The sequence below is a fragment of the Seriola dumerili genome, unplaced genomic scaffold, assembly GCF_002260705.1.
Source record: "Seriola dumerili isolate Sdu_G_001 unplaced genomic scaffold, Sdu_1.0 BDQW01000017.1, whole genome shotgun sequence".
NCBI lineage: Eukaryota > Metazoa > Chordata > Actinopteri > Carangiformes > Carangidae > Seriola > Seriola dumerili.
The window spans coordinates 1,519,091-1,532,994 of NW_019174272.1; the positions used below are offsets into that span (position 1 = coordinate 1,519,091).

The following is a 13,904-nucleotide window of genomic DNA, read 5'->3' on the forward strand; positions in this document are numbered from 1 at the left end:
GAGAATAAATGTGGTGGTGGTTCCAAGTAATTTGAAGTTCACCCTTGAGCTCTAAATTAAATTCTTGCTGCTATAGTTCAAATAAAGCCTGTTGTAGGACCAGTTTGTCCCACAGTGTAGCTATTGGACAGTCACTTGTGTTTGTTATTTGCTGTATCAACATTTACATTTTTGCTGCTGTTTTCTAATTAATGGGGAAGTTTTTTTTTCTTGTCTTTGTTTACATCACTGCAACTCTGCCTTGCACATTTAGTGTGAAACTGGAAGTCTGTCCAGTTCGATGGGAAATGAGGCAAGCAAGTTGAAGGTTGTGTAACACAGTGAGGGGCAGAGTCACTTACAGGACAATAATGGAAATCTGACCGTAACATCCTGGTTTGAATGCATGTGGTATAATTCTAATGTGAAGACCTCTTCATGTTTAGATATTGTCACCACGTGGCTCAGTTGAGCCTTTTGTGAGCCAAATAACTGAGAAACTCACACAGCTGCTTGACACCCTTGACACACTGTGCTGTAGACGAGGTGACAGATTTTCTGTATATTGTCTGGGTACATTATTAGAAGCTGCACAATGTGGACCAGCCTCTTTCATTTACTGGCTCAGTATCTGTCACATTAACACTGCTCTTTACAGTGAACTGCTACATTTCTCCTCCAGCTACTTGGCCGCCAGGCTCCTCATGATTCTTCCACCCTGACCCGTCCCACCACCAAAAAAATTAGCTGGGCTGTGACTGTGAAATAGCTTCATCAGTGCAAAGAGAAAAAGAGATATCTGGTTAAGTTTGTGAGAGCTGCCCAGTCAGAGGGACGCTGCGTTCGCAAGCTCAACAACAGCAGTGTTCAGTGAATGATCTGGACTCATTGGTTATCATTCAGTGGCAGTTCAACTGTTGGGCTTGTGTTTATTTGACATTATATCGTTGACATAATACTGAATTTTAATGGACAAAATTATATTTGTGTGTCTGATTTTTTTGCTTTGTCATAATGATGGATGAAAGGTTTTGGCACGTTATGATTTAGATTTTTCTTCATCTGAGGATCTTGAACAACTTTAATGAGAAATGTTTCCCTTTGGAAATAACATTTTTTAATTAATGCAGTAGAGTTTTCTGATATAGCACTGTGTGTGACTTATTTAAACTGTAAGCCATTTTAGCTGAAAACATCTGGTCACAGGGCATCCTGGGGGTTCAGCTGGCTGAAGTGTAAAGTGTCATCGCTCTGTCCTGGGTCTGATTTTGCCCTGTGACCCTTGTCATGCTATAGTCCTGTGGCTCTGCATGACAAAGCAGCGGACAGAGCAACACATGTTCAAATATCTACTGTTCCTTGAGAAATTTGTCTCACACACTGTCACTAATTTGGATCAAAGTTTGTGTGCACCTGTGTTTGGAGAAAATGAATTTATCATGCAAATCTGACTGGCTTCCCGTCAGAGTTTAGCACACATATGTTAGCCTGTGGTTCCCTTTATGATCTCCCTGTTTTCTTCCTCATTTGACTGGGCGGCAGTGGAATCGGTCCAGCTTGGGCCAGGTTGGTCAGTTTTGCCGCAGAGGATGTTTGAAAGGGAAAATGGCTCATGCAAATCCCCCTGCTCTCTCTTTGGGGATAACACCTGAGCTCTTCTGCTGCTCTGCACACTGCCCTTGTACTGATATGTTGCTTGTCAGAGTGAGCAGCATCTGCACATTATGTAATATTTTCCATTTGAGTAGCAGCAGAAGTGCCACAGCACTGCAGAGCCAAAACCTTGTCAAGACACATCATATTTACTTTTTGACCCTTAGCTTTTTTTTTTCCCTTCTTGGGCTTTAGCTGTGGCGGATCAGAGTCTTTCTTAAATTAATGATTGTATTGTGACAGTGACTGTAACTCTATACAATAACACTGGCTCAGAGCAGAAGGCCACATTTTTAAACCAACATTAGTGCATCTTTTTCTTGCTGTATAAGCTTCCTTTGAAGAGGTAGCACAACAATTAACAACTGTAAGGTTTTTAGTGCTGTCTTGTGATTTTGGGTCAAAGAGCACTCTGTGCACTGTGCTCGTACTGTACCATGGGATCCCAGCAGTGATAGGACCAAAATAACAGGCATATGAGGCTTATTAAGACAGTTACATAAGTCAGTGCCCTGAACAGTAGTTCTCAGCTCTCTTTGCCTCATTCCTGATAATGGACTGACTGACCCATGTGCCTCATGTCCGCACGCAGGGGTGTGCCCCCCCCCCCCCCCCTTGCTAGGTCCAGTTACAGTTAAGATAATAATCTGATAAAAGAAAAAAAAAAGCCACACTGTGTTGTGATAATGAATTCTGGCAACTCATAATGTTTGTGTCTGTTTAGTGTGAACTCTCTTCCTACTACACCCACTCTAATTCTTCTCTCAGAGGATCCTCTCTCACCACCGTCTACAGTTATGCTCTGGGCCCAAGTGCTAATGTGCTACGTCCCAGCTGCAGTGAGCTGAAAGCACGACAAGACTGTTTGTTTTCTTGCCAGAATTCGCCATCTCGGGTTATTCAGCACCCCGTCAACATTTTTCTTGTTTCCTGACTCAAGTTTAGTCGTAAGACAGGAGTATATAAAAACAAAAGTTTCTAATTATTGAGTCTTGTGTGTTGTGCTGCTTAGCTGTGTAAGTCAGTACCAGGCCTTTAGGGGTTGCTACCAATTATTACTTTTGAATAGGTTAATCTTGTACTGTTATGGTTAATCAATTACTAAATTTGTAATTTGTCCTATAAAATGTCAAAACAGCAAAAAGTATTAAATTCACGCTGACGAAATTAAAAATTATTGCAACATGATCACACAATATAAACATTTTTGATTAAAGAATTCTCTTCAAGATATGCACTGAGTGAGATTTTATAGCTCTACTGAGGACACTTTTCCAAATTCACTCTATCATATCTTTGGTATTTCTGTGCTTCAATTTCTTGTTACACATGCGCTGATACTGACACTGATAAATCGGGGATAAGCTAATCTTAGCCATCTCGAAGGATCTACATCTGTGGAGCATTCACTAGCATGGTTGGTGTTTTTACTAGATACACAAAATAATTCATTACTCATCAAAACAAATTGATTATCAATAGTCCAACATATTACTGGACCGATTGAATCAGTGCTCCAAGCATCCTCAAAATATTTTAAAACAAAGAATCAGTTGCACTTTTTCCATGGCGAGCAGTATGAATCAGACCACTGCTGAATGAGAAGAAGCTTCGTAGTATAAACCCCAGACTGGTCGGTGGGCAGTTTGACCCACAGACTTTGTTGACCTGATGAGGTTTGGCCTCCACACTTCTGTTCAGCTGTGTTGAACCTCTACCCAAGCATGGGCTCTCTCTCTCTCTCTCTCTCTCTCTCACTCTCTCTCTATGTTATCTCTTTCTTTGTGCTCATTCATCAGCCAGGCTGCGCTCATGTCAGCACATACCACGTACAGTACTACTGATAGCCAGCAGGACTCAGTCAGGACTTTATAATTAACTGTCTTTTATTATCAGTTCTGAGATCAATGTTCACCCTTGTCCATATGAGATCTGTTAGAAAATGAAAGAGAGAGTATTATACATGTTATTTGCCACAGCACATAAACAGTTGAAACACATGACAAGCATCTCCTAAAGTCACAACCTTTATCTTGTTTTTATGTGATTTGTTTATATGATCCAGAGTGCAAGTGCTCGGCAGTAGGTTAAAATAATCTCATGTTTATGCAAAATAAATATTGGCAAAATCAGCATTTGCTTTGGGACAGCATTAAAAGAACATAAATAGCATGTTCATAAATGTGGTGAAAATAGATGATAAGATAAGTTGATATGTGTTCGTTTAAGCTTAAATCCTTGAAATATAACAAGTCTGGTCTTAATTGGCAGACTACAGTGTCAACAATCTGTTGTAAATATGTTCTGATGGCAGTGATCCATCAGTGTTTTCTGGTTTGCTCATGGAAGTGAAAGAAAGTCAAAAGAATAATTAAAGGGACACTCCACCAATTTGACACATGAATATCATTCATTTAGTCTCGGGCAGCACTAACTGAAAACTCTTGTATTAAGTCTTCTGTGGCTCTTGACCCATTTCCTTAAGTCTGAGGTAAAAAAAAATCTCAGTTTGAAGGCTCTAATACTTCATTTGTAATTTGTAGGACTTCATTGGCAAGTGAAACAGGTACAAACAAACAGCGTACAGCTCCTTTTAAATCAACTTAATTTATTTCATTAGTGACAATATTGGATTTTATGTTGTTGTAAATGTGGTTTTTCAGACACTGCTGTTGTTCTTTGCACCAAGTCAGAGATACTGTTGAAGTTAGAAAGTCCAGATGTTTCCTACTCTAATTTTTCCCACTCAGCTCCTCACAGTTATGGTTTGAACAATATGACATAAATGCAACTTCAAGAAAAGATACTTTTGAGTTGATTTATGGGAACTGACTTTTCTAGGAACTAAAAAGCCAGGCTATCACAGCCACTGTGGCATAGACATTGAATACCCCTTTGAGTGAAGATAAACTTCTGTCACGACGGTCCAGATTCAGAGCATTTTATGTAATCTCCACATGACCTGGCACATGTCCGACAGTCAAAGTTTCTCTGCCCGACTGATTTCCCAAAGTCATGTTTGTAAAGAGTCATGTTAATCTTGGGAAGATTGTCTACTTATGAGTCAGGGTCTGTTTAAAATGCTCCTCGTTTTCTTTTCCCGCCTCCTTGGCCCTGCGGCACATCAGCATCAGCTTTTTAGAGGGTGAAATAAAAATCTCCCAAAAGGACGCCTGCAGGGTTGATTGGCTCATAATTGTTCTCCTCTGCGTAACGATTGGTTGGTTGGAGGCTGCTGGCAGAGCGACACGTTGGCAGTCTCGCAGGAATTCAGATTATTTGGAGGTTGTGATGTTTGTTGTTGTTGCTTGTTGTTGTTTTGGCCCTGCTGAGAGCGCCCCCCATGTCCCCCTCCCACTTTCCTGCCCTGGTAATGATGAGGTTTGCGGAGGCCCACTCGGGGGACCCTATAGGATGTGAGTAGGAGGGAGGGATGACAAAATGAGACGTGGAAGGGTGGGTGAAGACAAACAAGTGGGAGAAAAGAGTTAAAGAATGTGGAAAGCTGGCAACATGAAATCCGTCCCTCTCGCTTTATCTTTAGCAGGCTGTGACCTCATATCAATAAAGGCAGGGCAGTATACTCCTTCAACCCCATGATTGACCATTTCTGAGGGTAATAAACACAATCAGTTGTATCCACAGAGATATGTATAGGTAATAAACCTGCCTGTCACCCTTAAAAAACAGTAAGAGGACCTTTGGACTCCAGGGCAGGGCGTGAGCAAAACTAATCTGTGCTTCGCTGGGATGGACAAGTCTCTCTCGTCCTCTTTGTGTCATCGGATCTTGTTTTCCACGACACGATGACATAGTAGATATCACTGGTGGTTGAATATGATATTAATCCTGCTGTGATACGTCCTGTCGTGCTGCAGTGTATCGCTCCGTCAGGGCAGCCTCTCTCTGCCTCTGTGTCTTTAGAGAACATCTCTGTTTTCTCTCCATATACTCAGCTGTATGTTTCTCTCTCCCCCACCCCCCACTCCCTCAGTTGAATCATGTGACTCTCTGGACACAGAGGGTGACCTCCTCCTCGCTGCTTCTCATGCAGGGTGGAACTAGAGTGAGACACTCTCTGAATTACAAACACACAGGCCGAGTCCTCTCCCTCTCTCTTGTGTACACGTCATCTTATAAAATGAAATATATTCACTTCTTGTGATTGTATACTGCCACTGGTTTTTTCATTTCTCTTGTCTGTCCTACAGGAAATAAAAATGGCTTTGCTTTCAATAAAGCTTGAGATGTGTTCCTGTTGTACAGTGCTGTCGCAGAAATCACAAGAGAAGCCCCCAAACTAAATATTTACAACTATCACACCTTTTGTCCTCTGTCTGTGGTTTTCGCTTCCTTTGTCTTCCTCTTCTGTCTTCTTCATTCCCTCCCTCTGCGTAGCTCTTATTTTTTTTTTTCTGTTAATGTCACATCTGAAAGGTCAAAGCGCTCTTTAGGTGTAGCCCTCCTCCTCCTTTACCTCCCACCCATTGTTTCTCTTCACTTGCTGTTGTCAAAAGCTGAAATACAACCCTCACATTCAATATGACAAGTGATACGTCTCACACATACAGCGGTCGAGCCCACTAAAGTTTTCAGATTTAGTAGGATGTTGTGCTTAGTACATACTGTACACTCTGCACTGTGCTCTGTGATGCGGAGTAGCCGTTGTCTCTGTCCTGCCTCTGCTTGCAGCATCGTGTTGTTTAAACATAGATCGCTGTATTTTTAAGATCGTTTGTCCAACACGATACATCACCTACATTAATTATTACACTACATTCGTACACATGCAGATTGTGCACATGGGGGGCACAGAGTAACATACATGCTACACACTGGATATTACTTGCGAAACATTAGGCTGAACCCCTTTGACCAATAAAACTCGTCTCCTCTTTGTTAATCCAACCAATCCATCATCGTCTAGGACTGTTACTGTGCCTATAGATATTTACACTCGCACGCACGCACGCACGCACACACACACACGCACACACACTTTGCTTGCTCTGCAGTGCTGCATAGTGCCTGTTGTATGACTGGTCTGGACAGACACTGATCTGTAGCTGCAGCACAGCTTGTCCCTCAGAGGGAGGATGAAAACAAACACACCTCCAGAGGATACAGTGAAATACGGAACAGGATGCACCAAAAACAGTCCGAAATAATACCGTGTTGATGTTTTACAGCTTCACCTGGTGCAGGAGGGTGAGGGTGTGTGTGTGTCTAAGACGTGTGGCTGTTTACATGGCCACATAGCCTGTATATGTGTGTGTAAGTGTACACGTTGAACCTGTGTGTATTTGCTCTGTGTGTGTTTGTGCTTTTGGCGGTCTGTTTGAATTAGATTTTTTTTTTTTTTTTTTTACTGAACATTTTACAAAGACAGTGTTAGTCTCTTCTCCCTCTGTCTGCCCTCCACCAAGCATCGTCTCTCTATTTCCCTTCCAGCAAAACACATTCTTGAAATATCCACAAAAGCCAGGGAATAGATGTGAAGGTTTTTTGAGGTAGCGGTGGACGACGTATCATTTGTTTATCATTGTCATTTATAGGGCTGCTCATTTCTGCTTTCTATAGTAGCGGGGGAGCACACACATTAGATGTTTGCTTCCCGGCCGCATGATTCATAACAGAACACGGCACATTTCACAGAAGCAACTATTTTACACGGTTGGGGTAACTAAGCCATTTATGTAATCACACTGACACACCAAACTGTGAACAAGTGCTTACACAAGGCATCAGAAAGATAATGACTACTGCCCCACACCACATACAGTGCATGCACACAGGCTTGGGGTATGTAATACTTAAAGTTGTTATTTTATTTAATCTATTAATAGGCACTTTATTTCGGTGTATTTTACCATGCTGCGCGTGGTCCTGGAATACACTATTTTCACACACTGGAAAGAGATTTGATTAGAAAACACAAACAACAATGCACCTGAACACGTTTTTTTCCTGAGTTAAATTTTTGCCTCCCAGGAGTTTGTGTGAGCCGTAGTCAAGGATCAGAGCAGTTAAGTTGATGAAGCTGATCCGCTACAGGCTGAGCTAAGCTGACTCCCCGTGCATCTTCTTGATTGTATTCATCCAAATCCAGATATCTGTGCTTATCTAACGTCTCACAGTCTGGGATGGTGAAGGTCATGAAAGCCCAGCAGTCCAGTCCTCAGTGCTCTGCATTGCTGGTCTGCTATTGATTCTCCATTATGTCTCCAATCTGCTGCAGTAATCCAATAGTATCTGGAAACTGAAGCAAACAGGAACCTATATGTAGTATCCGCGTCCTGACATAGAAACTCTGTGGGCCGCCTTGACTGAATACCTCTCAGCCCTGATGACATGGTGAGATGGTTTGAAAATCCTCTTCTGTGAGAATTGCTGTTCCAACTTTGTCGCTTATCGTGAAGAACTAGATCACAGTATAGATAGCGATAAATTATATTTAAACTGTATGACATGCGGAGCGTGGCTGGTGACTGGTGGTGTTGATTGATCTGTCCGATTCCTGCCTTCATTATTACTTGTACCACTACTTTGCTCTTTGGAGTCAGTGAGGTAATATTGCCACTGCTACTTAGACTTCTTGACAGTTCAGATGTATTGGATCTGCATTTTTATCATACCAGACGGCCCATGTCTGCCTTCAGCAACATATTTCCCTTGCCAGAACTTCTTGGCTACAGAGTGGCTATTTGACTTCCACAGGGGCTGACTGGCACCCTTGGCAATATCTCTGAAAATGTGGAGGAGATATGGTATGAGAGCCAGTGTTTGATCTGCACTCAAGTATGTTTGCTTGAAGGGTGGCAGAGTTTCTGACAAGAGCGATTGGACGAGTTGGAATAGAGTTGTTCGGGAACAGGGAAACTGAGGGTAAGAGGAGCTGAGGAAGGAACGTTTATTTATGAAGTACCTTTTAAGAACAGAAGTCACAAAGTGCTTCACAAGCAGAAAGATAAAGCGAATGCGAAGTACTTTGTTGACCAAGACTGGCTTTTGACCCAGTCACAGTGAGAGCTGGAGTGAATTTGCCAGGAAACTTTGCAGTTGCAACAGTTTTGTCTTATTGGACAGCTGCTTTGTCTTCGTACAGTATATTTGTCTCTGCATTAAATCCATGTTTGACAACTGTGTGGAATGGAGATTTTACCCAGACTGGATTTTTCCTCATTCCATCGAAATTTTCCTCTGATCTGCATCATGCAGACCTGGTGTTGCACAGTTTAACACTGATGTATCAAGTCTTTATATAACCTTGCTTCACTTTCACAAAGACACAGAAACAAACAGCACGACTCAGCCCCTCTACACAGGCCTGATCTAAATGTTTTCAATCAGATTTAGACTTTCAAGTACAGAGTGTCCTTTTTATTGATCAGTAGTATCATTTTACCCATTTGGTTCTCCTCCAGACCACAAAACATCCACCATTGATTTGACAACGATGCATTTTTGTATTGGTGGCACATAAGGTATTGTCTTACATGTGTGTAACAGTGTACATGTGCTCCCTTGTTTTCCTTGTTATACTCCTGTATGCCAGTGGTATTTTGTCTGACAGTGGTAAGACGTGGATGATTAGGACCATCCATCCATTTTCATCCATGTGTCCATCCATCAGTCTGCCTCTCTTTGTTGAGAGGTGAACAACAACAGACGCGCTGTTGTTCCCTGCAGCTGCTGGCCTCTCATGGATTGTTCTGGAAACAGTCTGTTAGAGCACTGGCTGGGTTGTGGGGTCAGGTGAGAGAGAGAGAAAGAGAGAGAGAGAGAGAGAGAGGGAGGGGGAGAGAGGTCCAAACAATCCCTTTTAACACTGACACCCAGGGCAGGGCTGAGCCAGACAGGCCTGCCTGAAGGCTTGTTAACATTCCTCAGGTTCAGAGCGCACACATCCAGTCATACACTACAATGGCTCAGGTGGATCAACATCTGATTACTCAGATTCACTGCTAATGACATATAATCAATAAGATTTCTTTTGTGTGATAACAGCATTCCAGGAAAGACCCAAACAAATACAAATAGATGTAGTTGGGAGATGTGCCTTGAGTCCAAAAGGTGTTGTCTCTGTGTTTATAGCAACAGAAGAGCTGGTGCACAGATAAGGACCCAGTCTGAAGATAAGAGCTCGGTGTCTCATACATTCTTTTAATATCTGAATCACAGAGTGTGTGTGAACATGGGCAAATCTCCTTTTGAAGGCTATTTTTAAACGTGGCTACAACATATTTGGTCTTATAAGTCATAAGTAATACAGCATTGTAACCTTTCCTTAATATAGCAGATGATAAGACTTTCAAAATAAAAGTGTTCCATTGCACAGTGATGAGAGATTACCTTCTCAGTGCAATAGGTTGTGATTTGATTGAGATGTAATTTCTGGTCACGGAGCAGGTGACAGGAGGACATGGTGCTGGAAGCGCTGATGAAGTAGAATGATATTGTGCAGCACTGAGGCTCTGAGACCTGCAGGTGCATTTATATGCAGGTGGTACAGTGACTGCAGGCTTGCCAGAGCTTATCAGACGAAGTCCCAGTTTTGCCAGTGTTTCTGTGAAGCCTCTACTCCTCAATTCCCTGTCGGTGTCCCTGTTTTTCCTGAGGCACAGTTATGTCACAGTTTCATTGACTTATGTCACTCTGCCTTATTTTCTCTGAAGAGTGAAGGAGGAAATCATGCTGGAAAAAAAACATAAGGAGGGCGAGAACCTCAAAATGAGTGGTACAGTAAAATTCATTGGGAACATAGGAAATGAGGCAGACTGCTTTTTGTGGCTCAGTAATGACTTGGTTGTGCTGTAAGCTGGGCAGCGCCAACTTTTCGCCTCGGTGACACACACTCTGTAGCTCTGCTCCATTATGAGGGGTCATTTATTCAACACACACATAAGAGCTGGAACATGGAATGAGAAATGAAAAAAGAAAATACGTATGTACCCACACACAAGAGGTTGGATTCTTATTTTACACACACACACACACACACACACACACACACACACACACACACACACACACACACACACACACACACACACACACACACACACACACACACGTGCACATTTTGTGAGTCATGAGTGATTGTCAAAGCAAAGATCTCCTGCTGCAGGCCAGTTCAACAGTGAGAGAGAAAAGACTCAACTGCCTCTCCTCTGAGGCAGAGATTAACAGGAGAGTGATGGCATTAAGATGAACAACACACAAGTGTATCGCAGTTAATTAAGGAATCTCAGCTGGTGGACATGTTCCCCCACTGCCCTAGGTTTGTCACATCTTAACTTTTGCAGCAGGAGAGGCTGTGAGCGTTTTTCTGCTCTCATTTTTTGTTGTTGTGTAACACTAACTCTTTGTGTGTCTGTTCTCTTGCACAGGGTCCCCTGACGGATCCAAACCTCCCGATGATTGCTCATCCTGACAATCAAGAGATGTCGCCCTGATTGCCGTTTGTCGGGCACAGCTTTTCGTTAAGCAAGGCAGGTTTATGGTCTTGACTTCTCAGCAAATTTGATTTTTATTGTAACCTATGAAATCAGTTACAACAGTCTTTAAACTTTCGTACAGTCAGTTTGTTCTTCACGGTGTTACTTTGTGTGTCTTTCAGATGTCAACCACAACAGAAAATGGGATGGGAGGGCCTTGGAACACAAGCAGAGAGAAAACGTATAAGAAGGTAAAAAAGAAAAGTTTGACTGCTCATACAAGAGCCTCGCTATGTTTGGCTTTATTTTACTCGTATGACAAATGTGAACATGCTCCCATTAACATTTATTTTGGAAAGCCGCTGTTTAGAGCCAACAAATCCAAATGGCCTTTACTTGCGAGTCACATGAGTGCTTATAAATGTCCTTCTACAGCACATAATGTCCTGCCCTCTGTTAGGGCCCACTGCCAGAGATCAGTCAAGTGCTGGTCATACTTGTTTTGTTTTTCTTCTTTTTTTCTTTTTTTCTTTTTTCTTTTTTTCTTTTTTTTTTTTTTTTAACTTTGGACGTCACTGCTTATGGCAGCATATCTTAAGATGTCACCATTACGAGGCTCTCCACAGAAGCTACCACTGTTCAGGTTGGGACTAAAAACTGGTCAAAGGTCTTTTTGTGGTGGCAGCAAGAGTATGTTTGTGTCCCAGCCTGTAAGAGCTGTGTCTGTGTGGAAATTTTACTTTAAAATTGTACCATACACAAAATGCTTTCTTGATTTTGAGCAAATCAAACTCTGTGGTCGCCATTCTCAGGTCTAATATTTATAATGAAGGTACATGGCGAATGTAACAGGGATACAAGTGACAGTGCTGCTACAACAGCCAGACTGATGTGATGTTTTCTCCTCTATTTTCCCATCTAGACCACGTCATCGGCCTTGAAGGGCTCCATTCAGCTCGGTATTGGCTACACAGTGGGCAACCTCACCTCCAAGCCTGACAGAGACGTGCTTATGCAAGACTTCTATGTGGTGGAGAGTGTCTTTCTACCCAGGTCAGTGCTGCGTAGTGTCAGCAGACACACGGTCATACTAATGCAGACAGCTTCTATACACAGCAAGACAGCTTCTGTGATGTATACGTCATCGGAAGCACTCGTTCATCAGGTAGGTTATTTGTGTGGTGATGGTTTTGCACACAATAACAGCCCAGACTTTCACATAAACTCAAGGTTATTGGTCTGCAAGAGCGAGTGAATCAGAGAGCTGCTTCATGCTGCGTATGTGTAGGTGGCAACGGGCTGCACTTTGGTTACAACAGTTTCCTGACTCTGCAAAGTCAATGAATGGAAAGCGACTTAAGACTAAGACTTTGCCTGTCTGCCCGTTCAAATATTATATGTCTGGGTCATGTATTAAAAACATTTAAATGTATTATTAATCATGCTCAATGGAAACTGCAGTCGGTGGACATCCAGTCCAAAGAAATCATGCCGCTACCACAAACTGCCACCATTATCATTTGTCAGTAAAGTGAATTTTACTTGTCTAAGTCATGATGCAAGGATAAAACTATTCTGGTGGATTATCCAGCCAAGAACTGTGAAATCAGCTTACTGTGTGCCTCTTACTGCCACAGTGCAAAACATACGTCAGTGTGTGGCCGCTCCGTCATCTCAGGCTGTCTTTGTAATTACATCATCAGCTTAAAGAAACGTTTTATATAATACAGAACAGACCCAGGAATTCTTTGAAAGTGTGACTCATGTATTTACACATACACAGTTGACGCTCTGACACATACCATACCTATTTTCACAATTAGTCAATGTATGGAAATGTCACACTGAGTCCCTCAGTAGATAGTACAGTCAGTTTTTGAGGATCTCATTGTTTGGTATTTTCTGTATTAATAGATTGATGATATTAATTGTTTTATTTCTACTTAAATAAGGTGTTCACTAGTTGTTTTTGCTGTCTGTGGCCACACAGATCATTCAAACAAGACTTCAGGAAGAGAATTAGAGTCCTACCAGGAAATACTTTGTGGTTTACCTTTGAGATGCTGCACCAGGATATGTAAACTCAGTATGGTTTATGCAAACCTAGCCTTGGCACACATATTGACCTTTTACCGTCTTGCTCCTAAGCAACAGCCCAAACATTATGCTACTCTTGGTTTTGTTGTTGACCCTGCAGTGACGAGGATTCAAAACCTGATGTAGCTTGTGACAATGAAGTACAAAGCAAAGTTTGTTCAGCGTCCTCAATCTGCACCAAATGTCAAGCCATTTCACCTAATAGTGAAATGAAATGAAAGTTCTTTAGGGCCAGCTTTTCACTGTGAAAGGAAACTGAACAAAAAAATCAGGCTACAAATTGCACAAGACACAACAAACAAAACATAGAGAGAAAATGGATGTTTTATGTCTGTATCTATCATAACCATTCCCTCTTTATTCTTTACATTCTCTAAGCGTTCTGTTCTGTAATAGCACATAAACACAAACCCCTTCTCTTTCTTTTCACTGACAGAGTGTCCTTAGAGAGTGTCTGAGTGATGGAGATGGCTCTCAGATGCTCTTATTGCCTCCCTACGTCTCACCACTCTTCTCCCTCTCTTCCTCGTCTCGTTGTTGCTCCTCTCTGGAGGTTTTTCCACTGTTGTTTGTCCTGTCAGTCGAGTTTTGGATGGCTGGAGATGTCGCAGATCACTTTGACTCCTCCCACACACGTGCACACACACACACACACACACACACACACACACACACACACACACACATCATGTATCTCTGACAACCATCACACCTCTTTCCACAGGCAGACGCACACAC

The 13,904-nt window shown here is 42.2% G+C and overlaps 1 protein-coding gene across 1 annotated transcript in view; it reads left to right on the forward strand.

Moving 5' to 3' along the window:
• Positions 1-13,904, forward strand: part of LOC111226304 (phosphatidylinositol 4-phosphate 5-kinase type-1 beta-like) — a 34,872-nt gene that overhangs the window by 640 nt on the left and 20,328 nt on the right. Inside the window, exons 2-4 of the mRNA XM_022751379.1 lie at positions 11,022-11,123; positions 11,252-11,320; positions 11,992-12,122. Of these exons, the coding sequence (XP_022607100.1) occupies positions 11,252-11,320; positions 11,992-12,122 (200 nt within the window). The 5' untranslated portion in view covers positions 11,022-11,123. The remainder of the gene's footprint in view (positions 1-11,021; positions 11,124-11,251; positions 11,321-11,991; positions 12,123-13,904) is intronic.